Source organism: Pavona decussata, unplaced genomic scaffold (assembly GCF_977016875.1).
Source record: "Pavona decussata unplaced genomic scaffold, jaPavDecu1.1 SCAFFOLD_96, whole genome shotgun sequence".
Taxonomy (NCBI): Eukaryota; Metazoa; Cnidaria; class Anthozoa; order Scleractinia; family Agariciidae; genus Pavona; species Pavona decussata.
In genome coordinates, this window is record NW_028145513.1 from 618928 (window position 1) to 642396 (window position 23469).

General features: G+C 37.9%; 3 protein-coding genes across 6 annotated transcripts in view; 2 read left to right on the top strand and 1 right to left on the bottom strand.

The window, feature by feature from the left end:
- The window catches only part of LOC146472795 (fibrinogen C domain-containing protein 1-like), a 67586-nt gene extending 49935 nt beyond the window's left edge, over positions 1-17651 (bottom strand). The window contains exons 1-3 of one of the 2 annotated variants that reach the window (XM_085119043.1): positions 17370-17636; positions 16870-17250; positions 16178-16581 (exon numbers count right to left, since the gene is read on the bottom strand). In XM_085119043.1, coding sequence (XP_084975169.1) covers positions 16319-16581; positions 16870-17250; positions 17370-17535 — 810 coding nt within the window. In that variant the 5' untranslated portion in view covers positions 17536-17636 and the 3' untranslated portion in view covers positions 16178-16318. Of the gene's footprint in view, positions 1-16177; positions 16582-16869; positions 17251-17369 lie in introns of those variants that run through there. The other variant, XM_085119044.1, reaches the window with a different exon arrangement.
- LOC146472801 (uncharacterized) lies at positions 336-15509 on the top strand. Its single transcript, XM_085119063.1, has 8 exons — positions 336-386; positions 456-560; positions 4227-4289; positions 4905-5180; positions 8014-8084; positions 12782-12896; positions 13092-13239; positions 14406-15509. Exons 3-7 carry the CDS (start codon positions 4272-4274, stop codon positions 13155-13157), a joined length of 546 nt encoding a protein of 181 aa, XP_084975189.1. The 5' UTR covers positions 336-386; positions 456-560; positions 4227-4271; the 3' UTR covers positions 13158-13239; positions 14406-15509.
- Positions 17652-19748: 2097 nt separating the features above from the next.
- Positions 19749-23469, top strand: part of LOC146472802 (protein LTO1 homolog) — a 188647-nt gene continuing 184926 nt past the window's right edge. For all 3 annotated transcript variants that reach the window (XM_085119055.1, XM_085119053.1, XM_085119052.1), the window contains exons 1-2: positions 19749-19813; positions 19882-19987. In XM_085119055.1, coding sequence (XP_084975181.1) covers positions 19755-19813; positions 19882-19987 — 165 coding nt within the window. In that variant the 5' untranslated portion in view covers positions 19749-19754. The remainder of the gene's footprint in view (positions 19814-19881; positions 19988-23469) is intronic.

Below are 23469 nucleotides of genomic sequence, written 5' to 3' on the forward strand. Positions count from 1 at the left end.
TAAAAGTATATTCTACATCCTTAAGTATCCTAAAGTGACCTGAAGTGTTGAGATTTAAGAGATAAATGTCAAAAGACAAAAGAAAAGTGATAATTTCGATCGGTCAGATGTCAACGTTGTTTGTTATAACTGTATTCTCGGATCTCAAGCTTCTTAAAGGCAAATTTTAATATGGCTTCATTGAAGCATCGCTGTTGACTTGAGTCACTCAAAGCTTCAACCCTCTGGCCTCTGTTTCGTGTGGGCCTTCCTCAGGGCAGAGGGAGGGGAGGGGGGAATTTTAACTGATGTCGCCGCGCAATGCTTCTTGGGTAACCAAATCCAAGATGGCGTACAGAGACGAGATAAGTGACGCTTTTGATGCAGTAGTTTTTCTCGAGGAAAGGTGCCTTAATGTTGTTCCTATTCCGTAAAATTGGAATCCCAGTGAAAAGATCTTTCTTCTGTTTTAAATATTTTACGACGAAGGATTTAAGGAAGGCTACAAGGATGGGAAAGTCAAAGGTTTTCAGGAAGGTCGACAGTTGGGTTTGTTGAAAGGCTGTGAAGTTGGTCGTGAGGTTTGTATCCATGCATTGTTAATTATCAACTTCCTTGTGCTTGGTAATCTAATCTATATAAGTAATCTATTTATATATATTTCATGTTCTAAAAGGCGTTTTCGAACGCGATATGAATATTGGAATAAATGTGATGGAATATTTTAAGCCTGGTGAATAAATGAGAATGATATATTATTTAGTAAGTGACACAGGCATACTCGGAAAAAAAAATCCGAACGCTCTATCAGGAGTCGAAGCTGAGACCTGAGATTTTTCATCATTTAAACTTATATATTTCGTATTTTAAAAGGACTTTTCGAATGCGACATGAATTGTTATGAAGAACAGTTTCCCTCAACCGCCAGCCAACTGTTAGTGAATAGGTAAAGAACACTCGACCAACAGGCCAGGTCGCATTTTATGTAGGTTATGCTGAACATCTTTGGCGCGTGGTTTCGCTCAGCGTACTGGCACATGATCGTAGTCTTTGGTGGAAAGTGGTGTCAGACGCAGCTTAACGTACCTGGCTTTTGATTACCTCATAAGCATTAGCAATTATTGATGAAAACTTACCTAGGCTATTGAAAACTTCCACCATTGAAACAAACTGCCTTTGTCCATAAACAAGATGCCTATACTGGCATTTACGTGTGATGCTGTGCATGATTTATTTCTGTTGTACGCTTCGCAGATTTTTAAGCTATCCTCTCTTTCCACCGTTTTAACTGACGAGTACTTCTCAGAAGTTATTCTTTCAATTTACCGCTTCAAAAGGATTAATTTTCTTTTTCTAAATGGCACATTTGAATCTAAACATTACAACAATATGGCCACCTCACTAAAGAACACTAAAGAACCCTTTTCAGTTCTACCGAGAGATCACTGGGACGTGACGAGCACAATAGTAATTAACTCCCGTCCATTCCCTCCCGAAATACACTAAACAGTTCTCCTTTTAAAAGTGGAAAATCCATTTAAAATTGGAAGTTGAGAACTCTGCCTTATTTTGCAAAACATATACTTCTCAGCCAATCAGAAAACAAATTTTTTAATTGTGCTTTGTGCGAGACTATCCCGCATGCAAACCAATCATGAGTTTACAAAGAAACCTGATATTTCACAAGGTCAGGATATCCCGCATATCAGCCAATGGGAGGAACTATCGTTGTATGCATCACTCCACACCACCCCAGTAAAAATATAATGTGATCACTCTGTGATCACACATGTGATCACACAATGTGATCACACTGTGATCACGCGTAAAAACTTTTACATGTGATCACAGATGTGATGTGATCAGAGATGTGATCATGGGTGTGATGTCAGGTTAGATCACAGGTTCTGATCACACATAATGTTGGCACTGTGATCACAACAAGTGTGATCACGCTTGTGATCACAGTCACCTTTAATATGATCACAGTATTAACTTTATGTGTGAAGTACACAAGAACGTAAAAAGCACAAAATACAGAAAGTTAAAAAAATTGTACAATAGTGTAATGACAACAACAAATTTTATTACTGTCAAAAATGAGCTTCATATATAGTATATATGTGTATATAAAATACTGCCCCAAAGTAATAGCCTTTCAGAGGCTATTTTAGGCGGGGGCAGAACGTCCATTAAAGAACAGCGCAGTCTGTTGCGCGGTGGAATTAAAAAGCTAAAATAGTATACATTTTGACAAGTTGAGAACCACAAAGGTAAAAGTGAACCAATATTTTCTTACGGTTCAGAAGGATGCTAACCGGGAATCACTTTCGACATAAAAATTCGTTGTTATTGTATTACGCGATCGTCCTGTTGCTCACCTCAGTAATTGGAACGTTCTTCGATATTCTTTCCCTGGTGGAAACGTGGGCTAAAATACAACTCGCAAGAGTCATTTCGTTTTACAGCAGACCAAAGAAGTCCTCTGAGTGTTCTCGATCAGAGTACACGGGAGTTTATCGTGGCGCACTTCACACATCCAAGCGGCAATACACTGCCGGAGACAATCCGAAGGAACAGTCTGTTGTTTACAAAACGGCCGGGTGCAGATCTTCGCTTCAGAAACCCAAAACATTAAACTGTTTCCCAGACTAATAAAGGAAGATACTTCGCATTGAAAACGTTCCCGCTCTTCTAAGTCAAATTACCAACGGTCGAGTATATTTTCAGGACCATTTTTGTAACGCAATCAGGTAAAGGTAATTTGAAACAGGTTCATGACATTCGGCCTATAAGATTAAATCCGCAGATGTCTCAAGAGACCTTGAAGATAAAATTCCGACACGCACATGTCATGCAACTCCGAGAAAAGGCGCTATATTTCTCGAAACTGAAGTTAGAATCGTACCTTGAAAATATTTTTCAGTGTATATCAGTGCTTTGTCGCGAACATGCAAAAAAGCAGCCTTGATTTTTTGCCTTGGATCGAGTAAGTGAAATGAATCGAGCACAAAGAAGGCAACATATGCTATACAACAATAACAACAGGATTGAATTTGATCGTTCAAATAATATTCATCGTTAGTCGTTTAATAAGCTGCTATAAAATGTTGTACAGGACTGATGAACGCAGAAAAAAAACACGTAAATATTGCAGATTAAGCTTTTGACGCACAAAAACAAAAACGAACCACGAAACCAGAGAGTTAACGAAAGACAGTCAAGCGACACGCGCTGTGAAAGAAAGATTCAAATTTGTCCCGAGTTTAGTGCGGTAAGTCATTGGGCTGTTATTAAACCACATCTTTAATTTACTGGAATATGATTTTTTTTTTACTCCATTAGTGTTAACAGATATTTTGGACTATTTGAATGAGATGGTAATGTTTTTGATTTTCAATTTTACCCTACCCATACGTGATCACGCCATCACTGTAGAGAATCACGGTCAGTGGAGTGATCACACCCTGATCACGGGTGTGATCACTCCAATCACGCATTGCTGAAGGCGTGATCACGGTGAAAGGAGTGTCACGCCCGTGATCCCGGCCGTGATTTGTGATCACGTTGTGATCACAAAATATTTTTACTGGGGCAATAAGCACATTACAAATATCAAGATAAATGAAAAAATATTTGGCGCCAATTTTGTCGACTACAAAAACTGAACTGTTTGCTTCCATGTTCAGCAATGTGCTAGTTGCAGTCTGCTTTTCTTTAATTTCAGATGAAATTTCTTTGTTTAATCATCACACTTTCAGCTTTTTTGTCCACTGAACTGTCTTCAAACTTGCACGCGGCCTGATATGTTCACCGTGTAATCCTTTCAGGATTAGGAGGAAGTGCAAAAAGAGGGGGAACTGACTTTCCCAGAGGCTTTCTTTGGTGATGATGAGGATATTGGCGAATCAGGGTAATTTGAAATGATGGACGTTGACCACAGCAATGATTTGTTTGGGGTAAGAGGAATGCATAGTTCTGGTCGGTATAGTATGACGGGCGCATCAAGCGAGGGGGAATGGAAAATCAACTCCAGGGAGGAGAAGCGTGCTCGCATGGCATGTGTTGTTCTTTTCACTTCCAACTCCACCTGATGCCTTGTAGTCTAGCTGGTCAGTGTTGTGTAGCGTCTTTTAAATGGCACACCCCCCCCCCCCCCCCCTCCAATGAGATATATTTACATGCATGCAAAAATATGAACAAATAGAAGAAGAACACTTCGAACAGCTCTTTTTTAACTATTGCAGGACGAAGATAACTTGGGAGCAGAACCTGCCCTACCTGCAGAGCAAATGGGGACAGAATCAATGGTAACTGATGTTCTAGTAGTGTTCACATTTTTCGAATGTAAAATTGATCCTTTTCAAGGTTGAACCTAGGCAATATTTTACACGTCAGTATTTATGAGGTACTATGCGCAAAAACAATAGGAAGATATGATAACTGTTCAAAAACATCTATTTCGTTCAGTTGCAGAGTCAGGAAAAAAAGGACCGGGGCTTGTTCAAAACGGAAAACGAGAAAACGTCTGAAAAGTTTTTTCTCTTTATTTAGTACTTACAATATTGTTACAGCAAGACCATTTGAAGCTGTAAATGTTCTGCGCATCATTATTCACTGGAAGATAACTAACTTAAAACTATACTGTAGAAAAGAAAAAGAAAAACACTATATCATTAATAAAGTGATCTTATCGTTTTGGAAGGTATTATAGTGCCTTGCTTTACACAAAATTCCAGTTGTTTTCGATCCTTTACTCCTACTGCGATATTGAAGATAATCGAGGTTACATTTGCTCACGCTTAAACAGTTAGTGATTTGCTTAGTTGAAGCCCGAGACTGAGTTAAAAACAATAAAAACGTGTTATCTCTTAATTCATAACCGCTGTTTTCTTTTCTTTCTTTGTTGGTTTCAATGTTCTCAGGAGTGGGTCGCTATTAGTTATGGAAGAGATCTGAAGTATTTTGGTCGCTTAGTGAGAGAGGATGAAACCACAGTGCTGTTGCAATTTCTAGAGCGACGGGCTGATGGCTTTTATGAGTTGAAGCAAAGGAAAGAAGAGAATGTAGAAAAACATCTTGTATTTATGCGGAATGTAATTGTAAACTGGAAAGGGGTTGGTCGATTTGAGATTCCCCAAGGAAAAGAAGTAAGGAAAAGGCATGAGGAATTTTGGAAGAATATACGTTTGGCAGAAAAGGTAAAAGAATAATAATTTTGCTTTGATCTCTTAGTTCCTACAATTATTATTATTATTATTATTATTATTATTATTATTATTATTATTGTTACTATTACTATTATTATTATTCTGAAGTTGATAAGTATTACTATGCAAGATTTCAAGTGATATGCCTCAGTTGTGTCTTATCAGCTCAGTTTGTTGCTCAATTCTGAATAAAACAGATGATCTAAAGGAACCCAGATAGTAAAATAGAAAACTTCACAAAGTAATAGATACATCAGTGGTCATTTACCCTCAGCAACATAACATCTTTGACATATCCTTTAATCCTTTAACCCTAATATCAAAGAACAAATTCTCCTATGATGTCCCATGCTAGTACTGGTTTGCATGCGGGATACTCCCGCACAAACAAGCACAATAATTAATTATTAAAAGATTTGTTTTCTGATTGGATGAGAAATGATATGTTCCGCAAAATAAGGCAGAGTTCTCAACTTCCAATTTTAAATGGAATTTTCCACTTTTAAAATGAGAACTGTTTCTAAGATATTGCATTCTGATTGGACCGTTTTTGTTAAAGACAAGGACAATAGCAGACAAAAATATCCCCTCTAGGAGAAAACTGAATTTGATACACGTGAAAGGAGTTAATAATTGAAAGATGCAGATTTCAGGCTACCATGAAGAAAAAAAAAACGATGAAGATATCAAGCCCATTTTAAGACACGTGCTTCCCTCAGGGCATCACGCGTAAAAATATCCAGGATTTTTTTCCCAGTGTACACTGTAGGAATTAGAATGTACTGGCAGTCGGCATAACATATACCCTGCGTAGGTGCATAGGTGCCTTAGCGGCACTTTGGAGCAGAACTTCAAAACTCTCAGCGTATCTGGTATGGCATGTGGTTTCCAAATCGCTCAGCATACTGGCACACAATCCTAGTCTTTGGTGTAAAGTGGTGTAAAACGCAGGTAATGCCTAGCTTTTGATTATCTCAAAAGTGTTGACATGAGAAAAAATTACCTAGGCTATTGAAAACTTCCACCATTCAAACAAACTGTTTTTGTCCATAAAAAATATCCAGGATTTTTTTCCCAGTGTACACTGTAGGAATATTAGAATCTACTGACGGTCGGCATAACATTTACCTTGTGTAGGTGCAATTAGGTGTTAGTATCAGTGGCCTCTTGGTATAAAACTTCAAAACTCTCAGTGTATCTTCGGCGTGGGACATGTAGGGAATGCACCCTGGCCAATAGGCCAGCAGCAGGCTTCTGACTGTTCACCATTATTGGTTGTTAATGAACATCCAATGATTTGGCTTAAACATTTTCCACGACTTTGCAACACTGGCCAATTTCAACAAACACTGAAAAATGCATTTGCTGCACTGTTGGCCAACAGTCAGCTGATTTTTGGTAGTCTGTTGGATGATGACCAGTAGCTGGCTGGTAGCAGGAGAGTTGTTCTTCACAATCACCAAATAATCACATCTTTATTACCTAACATATGTTAAACACTGAAGCGAGACAACTTTGTAGTAAAACAATGCTGTAGCAATGAAAATGAGTTCGAAATAAAATACTGGTTAATTTGCCCACATATATGCATGAACTTCCTTACAAGAAACTTTCTCACGCTATATATCTCAGTTAACTTGCCAGCCCATACAACATGTTATTTACTCAGAAGTTTGCCATTAATTCTTTAAATATTACACCTACCTGCCAGTGTTCCCCAGCCCAAATGCTTTGTGTGACTAGCATCGAGATTTCTGAAGATGTGTTATTTCCCACGAATTTCAAAACTAAACACACAACTTGTAACATCATTTATGTGAATATTTTTGTTTGAAATTGAATCAAGTTTGCATGCTCAGGTTTGTTATGGAATTACAGTCAAACCCCTTTTGAGCACCCATCCTTAGGGAAATGGCAATTAAGAGACCACTTTTATATTTTAAGTGGTCACTTAAAGAAGAGTTGGCCACCCAATAGGGGCTCATCAGAAATTAGTCTAATTAACAATTAGATTATGAGCTCGAGATTTCTATCGCGTGATAGTTGATGAGGGCGCAGCCTGAATCAGCTATCACGCATAGAAATCGAGAGCGAATAATCTAATTGTTTTAGTATAAATCTACTTGTCGTGCAAAACTAAGGAAGTAAATTATCTATATCCTCGTCGCAGACACTACGAAAACGCGACGAAGTGGCCGCCATTTTGTTGAAAATCGCTACTCACTATCTATCACAGAATAGATAGCGAGTAGCGTAGCCAATCAGAGAACGGCATTCGTGATAGAACACTAGTAGATTTATACTAAGGCGAGATAGAAACAGCTTTTGTTTGTTTGCTTGGAGGCTTGTGATAACTGCTACAATGATGTGATACCTGTAATCCACCAATTCATACTTTCACTGATAATATTGTCACAGATATTTGCAGCCTTTTTATATTTTCAATATTGTGTTGTGCGTGTTACAGTTTTACAACAATGATTTGCATGGATGAGATAATTTGGGATGAGTCTGAAATAATCTGTGATAAGCTATTCAAATATGTTTCAATGATGTCCACAAAAAGTTATAGATATGCCTTCAAATACAAGTCTGAGTCAATTTCAGTGACACTTGGCTCCTTGCTATGGTGAATTTATACTTCACACGTTCAACTATTAAATTGATTAGTTTTCTGATGACTGACTTGGATCAATTTTAAACTACAATATATAATTATTACAACTAACAAGCTTGTCCTCGGCAGTAATGAATGCACCAGGTTCTAGTCTTGGATTGCTGGGTCATACAATTATACTTTCCTGAATTCTTTTTTTTTTTTTAGGTTGGATTCTATCTTGGGTTTGTCTCAATGTGGCTTGAAATTTCGCTGGAAAGCCCTAATACAAAGCCAAGGTAAAAATTAATTTTTTGTGATATTTTTCTTGTTATTGGAGTAATTGCAGAATACCTCACCACTCTGAGGCTAAAATGAGCCTGAAAAAGTTGGATTTATATGTGGGTTTTGCAACATCCTATTCTCAACTTTGTTATATAGAGGTGCGTTAAATTGAGGTTCCACTTTATAATTTATTGTAAATACCGGTAGGTACAATTTTATCCTTGGTTCAATTTTTGTTTTTCTTTGTTCAATAAATTATTATGCTCATTATCATACAATGGGCGATTCCAGAAAATATCCATACCATACCACGGACGGCTTTTAGGATTTCCGAAGGGGAGGGGGGGTTCACGATTATGGAATTCCGAAGGGGAGGGGGGGTTCACGATTATGGAATTCTGAGGGCATGGGGGGGCCTTTGGTCGTTTTTTAATCAAGGAAATGCTGTTTTCGAAGTTTTGATTCGAAAGATTAAAGTACAATCAAGCATAATTATGTGCAGCGTACTGGTAGCGATCGCGCGTGTTTCCATTCTCAGCTTGTGAAACAGCGGCCGAAAAAGGTGCAATCCTTTAATATCGCTTCCTTCACTGTTTATTACTGGGTTAAGTGGACAGGTAGTCATCTTTGAGAGGAAGACACGGTTACGATTTGAAATGAAGAAAACGTGACATCGCCTTTTGAGATTCGATGATCTCGATAGTATTTATGCAAATTTGTAACGCTACGCCAAAGATGTAAACAAAGTCTGCTCAAAGGCAAGCGAGCGGCCACGTTGAAGTTTCCCCGGTTCCTTGCCGAATTTTACCGTAGACGTTGTACGTTTTTAAAAAAGGAAATGCTTTTTCCGAAGTTTTCATTCGAAAGATTCAAGTACAATCAAGTATAATCTTGCACAGCGTACTGCTTGCGCAGCGAAGATATTTCAGAAGCGATCGTGTTACATTCCGCGAAAAAGCCGCAATCTTGTCCACGTGCTCCGGCGTAAGAGTCGATCGATTGGAAGGCTGCTCTTGTATGAGGGTTAATGACTGCTACTTTTTTCAGTAACATTGTGTAAATAAAGTAGATAATTACAAAACAGCAACGATGTATGTTTACTCGTGAGGGACTCGGGCACGTGGAATCGAACATTCAAGACGCGCATCACATATCACTGATAAATTTGCATAAAGTTGTTTTCAATGTAGTTGACAATCGGTAATTTTCTTCTTCCTCGCTAAAAGCGTTTGAAATAGTTAATACTAGGTATTCGTAATGTGGTAATTGAAACCACAAGTTTTCTCTTGATAGCGCCTGGAATCACAGATACAATTTTATTTAATTGAATTTTTGGTTCAGAAACTGAAGCCGACTGAAGCATGGATTTTGTGCGGGTATAAAACAAGGGGTGAAAAGAAATAATTTTTGTTTTCATCCAATGCGTTGTTCTAGTTTCCTACTTTTCCTAAAGGAGTTGAATGGCACAAGAAAACAAAGAGGAGTAAAACTGCCGTAAATGGTGTTTATTATTATAGCCAAATTCGGACTTGAAAAGAACATTTCACGGCCTGGCCACTAGCGGTAGGTTTTTCTTGTTGCTGAAGAGTAAAGCTTGTCGCCTAGCGCCGCTAGATCGCAGCCCTGAGGAGGCATAAATTCATGTTCGTTTGTTCATATAGGCGTCGCTAAAATTGAAAATGTACTTCCCAGAAAAACCGGAAATTCTGAAGGGGAGGGGGGGTTCACGATTATGGAATTCTGAGGGCATGGGGGGGTAACGCATTTTGGAATTTCCGAAGGCAAGGGGGGGTTAAAACATGGAAGCCGTGCGTGGTTGGGTATGGATATTTTCTGGAATTGCCCAATACCATATACAAAAACATTAAGGACATCGATTAAAGGTTCAAATTGGCAGAACTTGGAAACCTCTTTTCTAGCAGAAGTGAACTCCAGATGTTTTCTCCTATTTCTGGCCACCATTTTGGTGCCCTTCAGAGGGACACCAACATGGCATCTCCACGCTGAGCTCTATAAATTTTTTGTGGAACATTTTGTCAAATAACTCAAGTAAGATTGTACCGCACAGACCTGAGACTTGGACAGATTCCTTATTTATTTATCATCTATAACATGTCAATTTCTTGACCTCATTCATTGAATGGTTTCGATTATATTTGAAAATGGCAGTACCATAATAATAAATATACAAAAGCAAAGGAAAATAGAAATTGAACAAAGGATAAAAATGGCAGAACTTAGAATAGTTTTTTTGTCTCTGAAATATGCCTCTCACTGATCATTAAAATACAACTTTCTCATTTAATTATCAGGCTTAAAACATAACATTTGCACTTAATTATACCAATCATCGACATTTATATCCATGCAGTGAGCAAGATGTTTGTCACATGAACCTACTTTAATGGTGTACTATATTAGTTTAATTTGACTCATACAGTACCACTCGAAACTGTGGGACCATTTGCACGCGGTAAAACCTCGTCTTTGCCGAACGTGATTGCCGCGAATTCACCGCGGTGGGACGAAAACCGCAACCGCGGCAAAGACGAAAGCAACCGAAAGCCGCGGGGAATTAGACGCGGCAATGCCTCGGTAAAAATACAATAATGACTAATTACTATTGTCAGGGTATTCTCGGTTTTCACTGTCACGCCATTGGAAAAAAAAATCAAAACCATTCCATGAATGAAGTCAAGAAATTGACATGGTATAAAGGATAAATAAATAAGGCATCTGTTCAAGTGTCAGGTCTGTGCGGCATTCCGTACTCGAGTTATTTGACAAAATGTATCACATAAATTTATAGAGCTTAGTATGGAGACGCCATGTTTGTGTCCCTCTGAGGGGCACAAACATGGCGGCCGGAAATACGAAAAAACATCTGGAGTTGACTTTTGCCAGAAAAGAGGTTTGTTTGCCCTTGTGAATTTTCGAATGTTTAGATTAATATTTTTCCTCAAACTTAAATTGTTTAGAATGCTGAAAATCACCCGAAGAGTCATTTTTAAGATACGGAAAAGCTCTGTCACGGCCGTCCTCCTTATGTCACGCACGATGGAAACTCGGAAATTGAAACTGTTCTATTTTCAAAAGGAAGCACGACATCGAGCTAAGAAATTGTGAACAGACATATTTTTAGGTAATCTTTCCTTGAATGAAGGTAAAAATTTTGTAGGCCTCCCAGTTTTGAATTTTAGAATTTGGTGACGTCACGTGAAAACCAGGAATTGTCAAACATTATCTCACCTTTCATCCTAAAGAAGCCCTCAAAAGAATTTGTAAAGACTCACCGAGTAACCGAACGACCGATATATAACAATTCGTCTGGCAGTTACTGACGAAAGTTTCTTTTCTGCATTTGGGACATGTTCAGTTTTTGTCACACTACAGGCAATAATCACAGAGCAAAAGACATAGTTTCAGTTTAATTCTTGCTGTTTACGCCACATAGTCAAGAAAGATATTCTATTCGTTTGATAAACCTCCTGATAACCCTTCCTACTGATGTAAAGTACGCAACAAAGTTCAATCGAAATAGCGACGCTGAATTCAAAATATGCAATCGGATTTCAGTACGTACGCGGAGAAAATCCCTCCAAATGTATTGCCAATGTAATCCGGATTCGAAAAACTAAAACTTCGTAATAGATTTGATTCGGTATCGAGTGTGAGCGATAAGATCAATTCACATGGAGCAAATTAAACACAAACACGGAAAATAACCGCAACGCTAAGCGTATTTCTATTAATATCTACTTTGGATAAAACGAAAACAGCAACTTTAGCAAAAGTGAAAAGCCCCTTCCGATGTTTTAAAACGTTGAGAGAAGCCGTCGTTTGAACGTAGAAAGGACCGTGCCATGATGAAAACACCGGGAAGATTTCAGTCACGTGCTAGGCAACCAAATTCCTTCACGTGTATCAAGTTTCATTCCGCAACAACACAACGCGGAAAAAAAATTACAGTAAGTTATTTTACGGCGATTCTTGGTAGGAAACCTGGACTCTTGCAGTTTGTTATTCAGCCACAACGGGAGTAGTAGTGCCTTTTCACTTATGCCCAACTAGTTCCATTGTAATTCCTTCAAAAAGACCTGGAAGCCCTCTTCGTCGACTAGCATTCGAGCTTTTCACTGACCTTTGCAGTTTGCGTTGCTTCGCGTATCGAAAGGAATTGCGCGAGTGAAGTTTAATGAATTGTTTTGCACGTTAAGCAAATAATTTTTGGCATAATCCGAAATATTATTACATTTACCAGTTCAATTCACGAGTTCGCTCACAGAGCGCTTTGATTATTTCCCTTGAGAGCGAGTGCGCTTCCGTGAAATTTATCACACCTAAAACCCGACAATTCACTTATTGTCCTCGAAGAACATGAAAACAAAGCGAACAATAGCCTATTCAAACCCAACCGCGTCCTGCCTTTCACCGCGGCTTAAGTCAACCGAAAAAAACCTAGGTGAAACCGAGGTTTTTATTGCGGTTAGACGAGGTTTTGCCTAGGTGAAACCGCAGATCAAAACCGCGAATCGACCGAGGCAAATTCGCGGCAAATGGTCCCATAGTTTCGAGCGGTACTGTAACTTAAAATAAATTAATTCCAATTATTGGAATGTGAGTTTCTTACTTGACTTCACACAGACATTTGGTGACTATAGATAAAAATATTGAGCGCTGTGGATTTCATCTCATGAAATTTGTTTTTCAGGTGCATTAAACTGTTGCAAACTGTGAAGAAAATGATTCTGGCACTACCTCTCAATGATCCCACAAATGAAGAGCTGTTTGTTAATCTTGAGGAAGTGTGGGCAAAGTTTATACAGGTAGAATACTTTACATTGTATCAACATTCCTCTTTGTAAGAAATTAAGAGCTGAATAAAACTGGTGCAATTTTCCAAGTTTGTAGCATTAATTTGTATGATCTGTGTATTGATAAAGTAGAGTACCATTTACTAAGTGTAGATGTACAAGCATTACATTATATTCATATGGTTTGGATTTTGTTGTTTATATTAGGTTTGTTCACTTCTGGGAGTTGGTGCAGAGTACCATAGTTGTGAAATGACTGGACTGTCCTTCTGAAAATGAAAACAGGTCTTTACTGGAAAGACTGGTCATGAGGGTTTGACTATGCAGAATATTACAATCCAGTTTGCTTAAAAAGGTAAATACGGATTGCATGTAGTTGTAAAATCAAGGGCACCCAACGGATCGTTTCTGTAAATAATTTATCTGTTCGGAAGGTCCTTAATCCCCTACAATTTTCTGAGGGGAATTTTCACCTCAAACTTTAATGATATGGAAAATTTAAGGCCTAGTGTTTTCAGATTGATAAAAATGTCGTTTCGGGTACCGACAAAAGGTCAGCTAAGATTTTCGGAAAGGAAATAAGTCCTAAGGTTTTCGGGAAATGGACAAAAATGCCCTAGTAATTTCGAAAAGACTGAAGTTCCCCTAGAATGACCGAACAGATAAAAATATTATAGCGCAGCCTAAAATGAACTTACAGAGCTTTAAAGGCACTTCAGATAGCCTAAAATAGCGTTTCAAAGGGCTGAGAGAAAACTATCATTGGGTGCCTCTGTAATATGTTTATAGCATTTATATCAGATATCATCATCTTCATATTTATCATCATCACCATCATCATCATCATCATCATTCATCTTCATGCAGCCAATGACACATAAGCTGCAAACAAAAGATTTCTTCTCTGCTCTGCTAGTATACCTGCCAACTTTTTCTAACTCAAATTAAGGCGTGAGATTTTTCTCCTGGGTGAGCTAGTATTTTGGAAGACAATGCGACTATTTCAAGAGATTTCCAAAGACTTCTGAAGACACCTGAAGATTCCAAAGACGTTCCAAATAATGTTGAAGTTCTCAAGAATAAATATTATGACCCGTACGGTCCTTCAAAAATCAGAGGTTTTGGGGAAAGTATTGTCATTTACTTATTTTACATTTTGGTTCTTACATTCGGTTAAGTTTACATTTTTCAGAAAAGTGTGTCAGTTAAAGCTCACACTTTTCAACCAGACGTGAGAAATCGGTCCATAAGCATGAGCTGTTGTTAGAGTTCGCAGGTATATATGCCAGCTAAATTTTCCAATGTTTCTTTTGCTGCCAATCAGTGCCACACAGCACAGTCTACCTCTCGATGTACTGTGTAAATTATTAATACTATAATTGTACTTTGTGCATTCATTTCCATGTACCAGCTACCAGATTGGTATTTTAAGCACTTGAGAAAACAAAATTAGCTTTACTCGATCCCCTCTTTCAGCACACCCTTAATTAAATTAAACAATTTTCTATATTTGTGTTGTAGGATCCCTGTGTTGATGAGCAGGAATGCGTCAGCCTCATTCTTGTCAGCAAAGTGCCAGAGAACATATAAACTGGGACAGGACACTTCAAATAAGTCATGATCAATTTGTTCTCTTTAGGAGAAACACATGAATAGCAGATGGATGAATTCTGACCAAGCCGCTTTAAAGCAGCTTCAAAGACAACTTGAAAGATTTCATGACATGTCATATTTTAATGTCAGTCAGACAAGTAAAATTCCTAAACTTGAAAACTTCAGTAAGTTGTAAGACTTTGAAATTTTTAATAGAAAAAACTAAGATTTCTTTTTTTCTGGGTAATTGCATGTGTCGCTGACTGAATAACACTGATCATTCTCAAAAAATGTATTCATTTCCAGCTTTCATCATTTTATTTTGTGGTGAAGCTGCCACTTCAACAAGGTACCAAACTCATAGAAAGGGTACTAAGCATCTACTGTAAAGATTTGATTTACCACCCAGGGTGTGCATTTCTTTGGGGTCTCAGTGGAGAGTAGTTATTAGTTGGCACTGACTCTTAAAGGGTTACTAAATTAAATTATTAAATGCTATTTGAATCACTTGCATGGTCATGTTCCCTGTATATTGTGTCGATAGGCAAACTTGTGGGGTATACCCAAAGGTTCTGAAACTTTTGTACTGAAAAATGCTTTGCCATTTGATTTGGCTCTCACTGCCCATAGCTACCCTTAGAAATCATGCTTGCCCCACAAAACTGACATGGTTATCAAAGGGTTTTCCCTGTCACTGCATGCAAGCTTAATTATAATTTCCAGTTAATATTATTGAATCTGTTTTTCATTCCTTCCTGTGGAGGAAGGTACATGCAGAGAATGGCTGAAAATTGATCCATCCATGCTGTAAAATGTTGTTGAATTTTGACAGGATGTTGTTGTTCCTCACAAAAAGTTTCAAAATTTCGACAGATAATGGAAATCCCTTCTGCAGATAGTTTTCAAAATATCATTGTTGTCCCTACTGAAATAATTTTAAAGGTTTTGTCATTTACCTAAAAAAAGGCTTTCTTTAATGAGTGTGATACTTAGTGTAGTCTTACATGTACTACTAATAAACTTTTGATGTCATATTCTGGATGAAATAAGTTGGGAGGTGTTGGTTTGTGAGGAAAAAATTGACGCAGGAAGGACAGCCATCAACAAAATGATCTTCGAATTACATTCGATTTATGATATGGTCAAATAATTAACACGAGAACAGTGTGTCATTACGTAGTCCACATCTGTGAAAGAATCTTTTTTTCTCGTAAAGAAAAATAGACGGTAGGAAAGATGAGTACGTACGAGTTGCATAAAACTTAACATCAGACATAACTAGTAAAGACAGATCTTCTGCCCAAAGGTGTATTCGGTAATAAACTGGTTTCACGCTTTGACAAATTATGTAATCCTGGAAAGCAAACATCTTCTTTATCATTGTAAAGTAAATGACAAACCTTTGTCTACGCGGAGATTTGATTTGTCAACGATCAAAAGGACTGGCCTATAAAATCGAATATTATATTGCGAGGGGAAGAGACAAACTCTCCTTCACTACAATAGGTGGGGTCGTCTACTCCAACTTGTCACCTTGAATAGCTGTTGTCCATACTTAATTTGCTGTTTGTAGTCTTTTTTTTTTTTCTTTCATGGGGTTTTCTTGTAAATTTTGTATTAGTGTTTTTTTTAATTATAAACCTGGTAAAAAAGTTAAAAGAAAAAGACAGATAAAAACGAAAGAAGACTGAACAGAGAAGTTAAGTTTTCAGATGCCCAGTTTTATTCACCAAAAATACCCATTACAATAACGAAACAGAAATGATTCCCGCTCTGTTTAGTGATAATATACTGAAGAGCTCTTTGGAACCAGAGCTGGTTATAAAAATGCAACGACAAGTTTAAAACTTCTCTGGTCTGATCTTCATCTCAGCTCTCTTCGCGGAGAAGTGATGTCCTTTCCAGAGATTCCAGTTGACACCGTCAGAATCTGATGAGTGGTATCCATGATGATACAAGCCGTTCAGATTGGAAGAGTGACACATACCGTACCACCAGGCTCCTTTGTTTCGCAAGGCACAGTTATACGACCAGCTGTCATTATCCCGATCTTTGGTTGTAAATGCGCGGCCACGATGATAAGAAAGGGAATCTCCAGCAGTTCCTAAAAGAAAATTTACATTTTACATTCAGTTCAGTCCAAGAAGATAAACAACCACAGAAACCCATATTGATTATCGTGAATGCTGAGATCCTGAAAAGTGTTTTAGCGTGGCTCTCAAAGGGTTCAAATTTTTATTGATCACTGATCTGAAGACACAGGCTACTTCTGCATAGTGCTGTTTTGTTTTAACCTCATTCGTACAGTCGCTTCTCCTCCTTTCTCGAAGGAGGAGGTTAAGGGACCCTCGGGACGAGGAGGCGGACGCGTTTACTTTAAAAGAGTGCTCACCCGAGTAAGTTCCAAGACTCAGCTGATACTTTGATCTCTCGCTTGTAACAGCAAAGTGATCGTACTCAGCATAGGCAGTCTTCCCTTTTGTGTCTTCCAGATCCACACGAAGTCTGTTTCGTGCGCTTTTAGTCAGCCGGTTTATCTTGTCCAGTCCCAGCCAAAACTCGCCATTCAGGTTACCAAAGCCCAGTTTGTAGTCGTTCCAACCGCGGTAGAAATTAAGCGAGCCGTCCAGTCTCTTCTGGAACACTGTCCATCCCCCACCGGCTGTTGTTTGGTCACAGAACACATCAAACGGGCCTGAACCATCAGGATCGATTGTATAAACACCACTGATCTTTCTGCCGGATTTGTACAGCTCAGCACAGTTCTTGGAAACTGAAAAAAAGTAAAACAAACATCGAATTGATCTGAATTATCTCTTGAATGGTTCTCTGAAGATCTTCACCAGGATTGAACTTCCTGTTCACAAGTGAAATCGCAGTGTAATTTCTCACCTTGATTCCCACTTCCCAATTTTTTCTGAATGTCTGTGAGCTGCATTTTTATGCCTTTCACAAGGTTGCACAGAGTGTTGCAATCACATTTAGCGTTTGTAGCTGGGCTGAAGGTCGATACAATCAACACCAACAACGAAAACCAACCTGAGATAGCAAAAAACATATCGTGAGCATGTGAACGAGTGTCTTAATGAGGGCACAGTTGCTGCTGACACAGTGTTTTGCCCACACCGAGCGAGTGGGAATGACGTAGGCTTACATTAATTTTTCACGAGACTTTTCGCGTTAGAAGAGATTTGCAATTTGTACCTTGAACTTAACAGACTGATTTTCCGTGTAAGGCTGACTGAAATTGGCTTGATTATTGTTATTTCTTTAGCATGATGGTTTTGTCTGGCTGAATGGGTGGAGAAGAAAAAGAAGAAGAAAAAGAAGATGTCGATGAAAAAGAAAAATGGAAAAGAAAAACGCGGCCAGGCTTACTCCCTACTTTAGTACTAAATGCACGGTACTTCTTTACAGAGGAAGGTTAGAGGAAGACCCTAAACCCGGAAGATCTCATTCCCAGAAGTCTAGCCCCTTTCTTCATCCCGCTAAAGCTGAGGTTTTTTTAAATTGCGTGTACGGATAATCTCCTGGCAAGTGACCCAGCGGAACAGAGTTCGCAGTCGACCGAAAGCTTTTGCTCCTTTTCAAGTCCCGCCAGACTCTTGTCCTTATTAAATGACGAATTAAATTCAGAGTAAAACTCTTTAAATGACATTGAATTGACAGATTATTTTGTGTGTTCGCATCAGTCTCTTATATTCCTCAGATGGTTGATGAAGTTTACATTTCATCGAACAGTTGATAGCGAGTAGTCAGGAGTAGTTGCCAATTTTCTTTTCGGAAAAACCCTACCTCAGAGAATTTTAAGTTTATTGTTCACAAAATACCGTAGTTGAGTTTTGATCGCTACGAAGACCGGAACAAACACAATATATTAATTCAACTACTTTACAATAGATAACATATTGTCAATGTCTTAAAACATGAACCCGTTTTCAGGCGTTATTTTCAGATCAGGCGAAAACAACAAGAAACCGCGAAGCGGTACGACCGACCGACCGAGCCGTTCATAAGGGAACATTTATAAGAACGATCTCCAAAATTAGGATTCAAAACAATTCGTCATGAAGGTTCCCTTGACAGTTAAGTTGAACACGCTGGCCAGCGTGTTGTAATGATCATCATTGCTCTTTCTTATTCATTGCTCTTTCTTATTAATTAATATCGTTAAAGGAAAAATGTGCCCAGTAAAATACGTTAAGCGCCATTTCAATTTAACTCTAAAATTATCCACTGACTTAGAAACTTTGTTTTGAGGGGAGCAACCGAGATTAAAACTGAATAGACACCTTGAACACACTGTACCGAGACGTGGTGAATAGCAAAGTTACGTGTAACAGGAAAGTGAAATAATCAGGTTAAAATCATTTCGTTCTTTCCTTCCGTTTATCATCAAAACTGAATTATGAAATCTTTTATTGGTAAACACGCCGTCGTATCAGAAAAGGGCTTATTATTTTCAGAAAAAAAACCTTGGAAAACTTGATTTAGACCTGCTAAAGCATCTCTCTTGTTGGGGAAAAACATTTTACCATATATCTTACCGGTTATGGTCAGTTATGAAGCACTTCCTTGTGGGAACTCACATTTAAGTCCAACGTAACACGCCTCACTTTATCCTTCGGGTTTTATGCTATCCACGACAGGCGACCAAGAGCACAAGCTGACGAATCTCCCCAACACAATAGAGTGGTCCATTTTGCCACTGCTGTACATATCCCTTAAAAAAAACATAGCAAGAATTTTTCCGCCATCAAAAAAGAAGCAAGGATGACTTCGAAACTTTTTCTAAGTTCGTCTGCTTTAGATTCATTTGTTCTTTTTCGCGTTCCAAAATATTTACTTTCTTATTTACCTAGACCGCATGCAAACAAAATTCATTTTGCAACGGCCCTCAGTACTGGAGAACAGTTTTTTGGAGAAAAATTTCGACGGACACATTCGCTTCATTATACTGTGTTTGTTTTTCTTCTTTAAAATTGGAGTTTCAAAAACTGTTTACCCTCTCGCTACATGTATAGTTCATTAAAATTCACAACGAAGCTGATTTTATTCAGTACAGTCTTCAATATTTGTGTAACATTAAATAAACAGTTGGACAGTCTAACTGAAGTGTGGAGATTTTAGACAGAAAATCGGCAAAGGACAAAGTAAAATTGATCTTTTTTTTATCAGCCCGAGATGTCTGTTGACTACTTTAGGTTCAGCTCGATTCTAACTCAAGAGTCAGTCTATCACATCACCAGCAATGCTTCTTGGGTAACCAAATCCAAGATGGCGTACAGGGATGAGATAGATGATGCTTTTGATGCAGTAGTTCTTCTCGAGGAAAGGTGCCTTAATATTCTTCTGATTCCGTAAAATTGGACGAAAAATGAACAGAGATTTCTTTTTTTTAAAGGTTCTACGACAAAGGATTTAAGGAAGGCTACAGGGATGGGAAAGTCAAAGGTTTTCAGGAAGGTCGACAGTTGGGTTTGTTGAAAGGCTATGAAGTTGGTCGTGAGGTTTGAATCCATTTTACGATTAAATGTAAAATAGAACTCTTGGAATAATTGTTGACATGCTGGGGTGGCTATGTAAAATATGTTCTAAAATCTTTGCTCTAGCCGTTTTGCAGCGAAGTACACTCAGCTCCACCACACTGAAGTCGTTTTGCTACATTTTAATAATATTGACACATACTTTTATATCTCATATGTGAGGTCTATTTACTCCCGATAGATCCATATTTGTTATAGACAGAAAAGGGGTGGGTAATTTTTCAGCATAATCATGTTATTCGTTATTTATTTCGCATTCTAAAAGACCTTTTAGAACGGGACATTAATAATTATTATTATGAAGAACAGCTTCCCTCAACCAACTGCCGGCCAACTATCAGTCATTAGCATACCTCAGTGACCGACTATCGCGTAACGCGCAATCTGATTGGCTACACAGGTGCCGTCTATAGACGGCAGTTTGTCAGAGCGCGCGCGATTTAGCATGCATCATTGGACAAATATATCAAAATTAATGAAATAAAAAGATTTTTTTGCTAGATAGATCGATCACTGAGGTATGCTAAAACAATTAGACGGCTCGCTCGCGGTTTCTATCGCCTTTGATAGTTGGCTCGGGGCTTCGCCCCTTGCCAACTATCAGCCGATAGAAACCTGGAGCTGGTCGTCTAATTGTTAAATAGCTAACCAACACTCGACCGACAAATTAGCAGCAGGCTACCAACAGACAAATCCAATGATTTGATGATAATTTTACCAAAACTGGCCATAATTTTCAACAAAAACTGAAAAATGCCGTTCCTACACTGTTGGCCAATAGTGAGCCAATTTTTGACAGTCTGTTGGCTGACGACCAGTAGCTTACTCTGGCCCTAGAGGCCCATTGTCTAAAAAGTCAAAACGAGCAAGTAACTGCATCAATGACAGGCCTCCAGTCACTTGAGTATTGAAACCCATTTCCCATATACTGAATTGGGACATTTTATTTTATTTTAATTTAATAGTTTTTATTCCATTTTATTTAGTTACAGATTCACAAATGAAACAATACTAGTACAGAACACACACACACAGACACACACATCTACAAAGGACAGTAATTAGGGAGCTATTATTATTTCTATTATTATTATTTTGTTTCTTTTTATGAGCACCAAATATCAATCATGGTGTTTGCTGATGTACTTGCCCCATTTATTTAAATGAATAGCTAAGTTTTCTGGTGATTTATCTTGTGATTTAGTAATGGGACAGAATTTGCCCTTGCTGATTGGTTGTCCTAAAGAAATAATACCTGTGATTGGCTAAAGGAAAGTGCGGTATCTCAGCTGTCAAAAGCACTTTTCAAGTTAATTCTCAGCCAAAAACAACAATGTAAATGGCTGCTTTAGGAGATTAAAGATTATCACACGATTCAAATCCTAGCTAGAGAGGCAGTGTATTGTCACCTGAGTCACTGAAATGAGCCAAACCAAGCCCAAATAAAATACCTCAAGGGGCATAAGAATGGCTGTCGCTGAATAGAATCAACAAAAGGTTAAAAAAAAGCAGGCGATAACGCAGACCTCATAACCCAGAAATGACCTTTGAGCTCAAAATACAAAACCTGCGACATTTGAACAGGTGGCTTTGATCAGTCTCTATCATACAAATCCTCCAAATGATTATCAAACAAGGGTAAGCCACTGCAAACATGCAAGAAGCTAAATTGGTCAAAAGACTCAGATGGGAAGCGGTTAACATGTGGATAGGAATCTCTCAAAGAAATTATAATTAGAGCTAAGCTACAAAGGCCTAAAACTACCACGAGAAACTCTCGGCCTCGTATAATAAAGTACTTGTAGTCGTGCTCTTTTAAATAGCGATCGAGGGCTCCCAGCATGGATTTTAAACTCTCAGGTTCGTACTCAAACCCGTCTTTTGTGCATATTTCTGTGTAGAAGATTGCAACATTTTATTGAGTTGTTCGTGCTCATATTCTTCCATTTTTGGGTGTACTTTTCGTTGAGTCACCCATGTTCGCCAGACATTTAACCAGATCTGTGTAGCTTTCAACGTGTTTTTGTTTTTTGCATTTTCTTTAAGTTGCTCAATGATGTTTTGGTTTGACAAAGCAAACCAACTGTCAGCCATTTTTTTATAATTTGGTGTTCAAATTTGGCACTTCCCCGGTGTTTCCATGGCAACTTCTCTATATTGCACCCTGTAACCTCTATTATACTCTATAACCTATTTATGCATTCATCATTGACCAATCAGAAACACGATATTTTGTTGAGTATATAATAATAATAATAATAATAATAATAATAATAATAATAATAATAATAATAATAATAATAATGATAATAACAACAACAACAACAATAAATGTAAATAAATAACCTCTGGTACCCAGGGTACCAGTGGCTGAATTGGAGCAGGAGAGTTGTTCTTCACAATCACCAACTAATTACATCTTTAAAATATGTGCAATATTGAAGCAAAACAACTTTGTAGTGAAATAGGGATTAGTACTAGAAAGTTATTATGTGGGATGCCTGTGCAGCCCACGTTTTAAAATGGGGGCTGTTTGTTCTTCTTTGTATCCACAAATGCGCATCTTTCAATTATTAACTCGTTTTAGATTTATCAAATTCAGTTTTCTCCTTGAGGGGATCTTTTTGTCATGAGGGATCGAAGGGGAGTTAATTGCTATTGTGATTTTTATTCAGGTCCTAGTGATCTCTCGGTGGAACTGAAGCAGTAAATCGAAAAAATAACTTCTAAGAAGCACTCGACAGTTAAAACGTTGGAAATTGGAGAGTTCAAGGTGAAGGAATCATGCTTCTTTTTGACAGTTGTAGAACCATAGAATACGTGGGGGAAAGATCATTGATAAGCCAAAAACACATATCGCATGACTTTTTTGAATTGATGCTTAAAAATCCACTTCACTAAAAGATTAAAGGTTTGATTGTCAATTTTTACTAAAAGTTTTCATTTAGGAAAGCTTTTTGCCGGTTTTCTTTCTTTTTTTTTTTTTTTGATGAAACGAAAACAAGTTGTAATCTTACACTTTCATTTACATGACCAGAATAGAAAACGTGAGTTAGGCCACGTTATTGTATAAGAGGCGTAACACAAGGGAAACAACATAACGCTATCTTTGTGACTCAAAATATTCCATTAGCTAGGATAGTCTGTGAAGCATACAATTATAAGAATTATATATTTATAAGAACCTCTCACAAAGATGAACTTTGAATATGCTTGTAAACGCTGCTATATTACTGTACGCATTTTCAGTAAAATTTGTGTAAATTTGCAAGCAGTCCGCAACATTTTACTTTACCAGTATCTTGATATGCAGGTAACGCAACATGACCTTTCTATATCTTATTTTCAGATAAACTACATAAGCTACATGTGTTGTTCTAAAGAATTCTATGATAATGTACAAGGTTCAATACACCATGTCAACTCTTCATGATTATTGTTACATG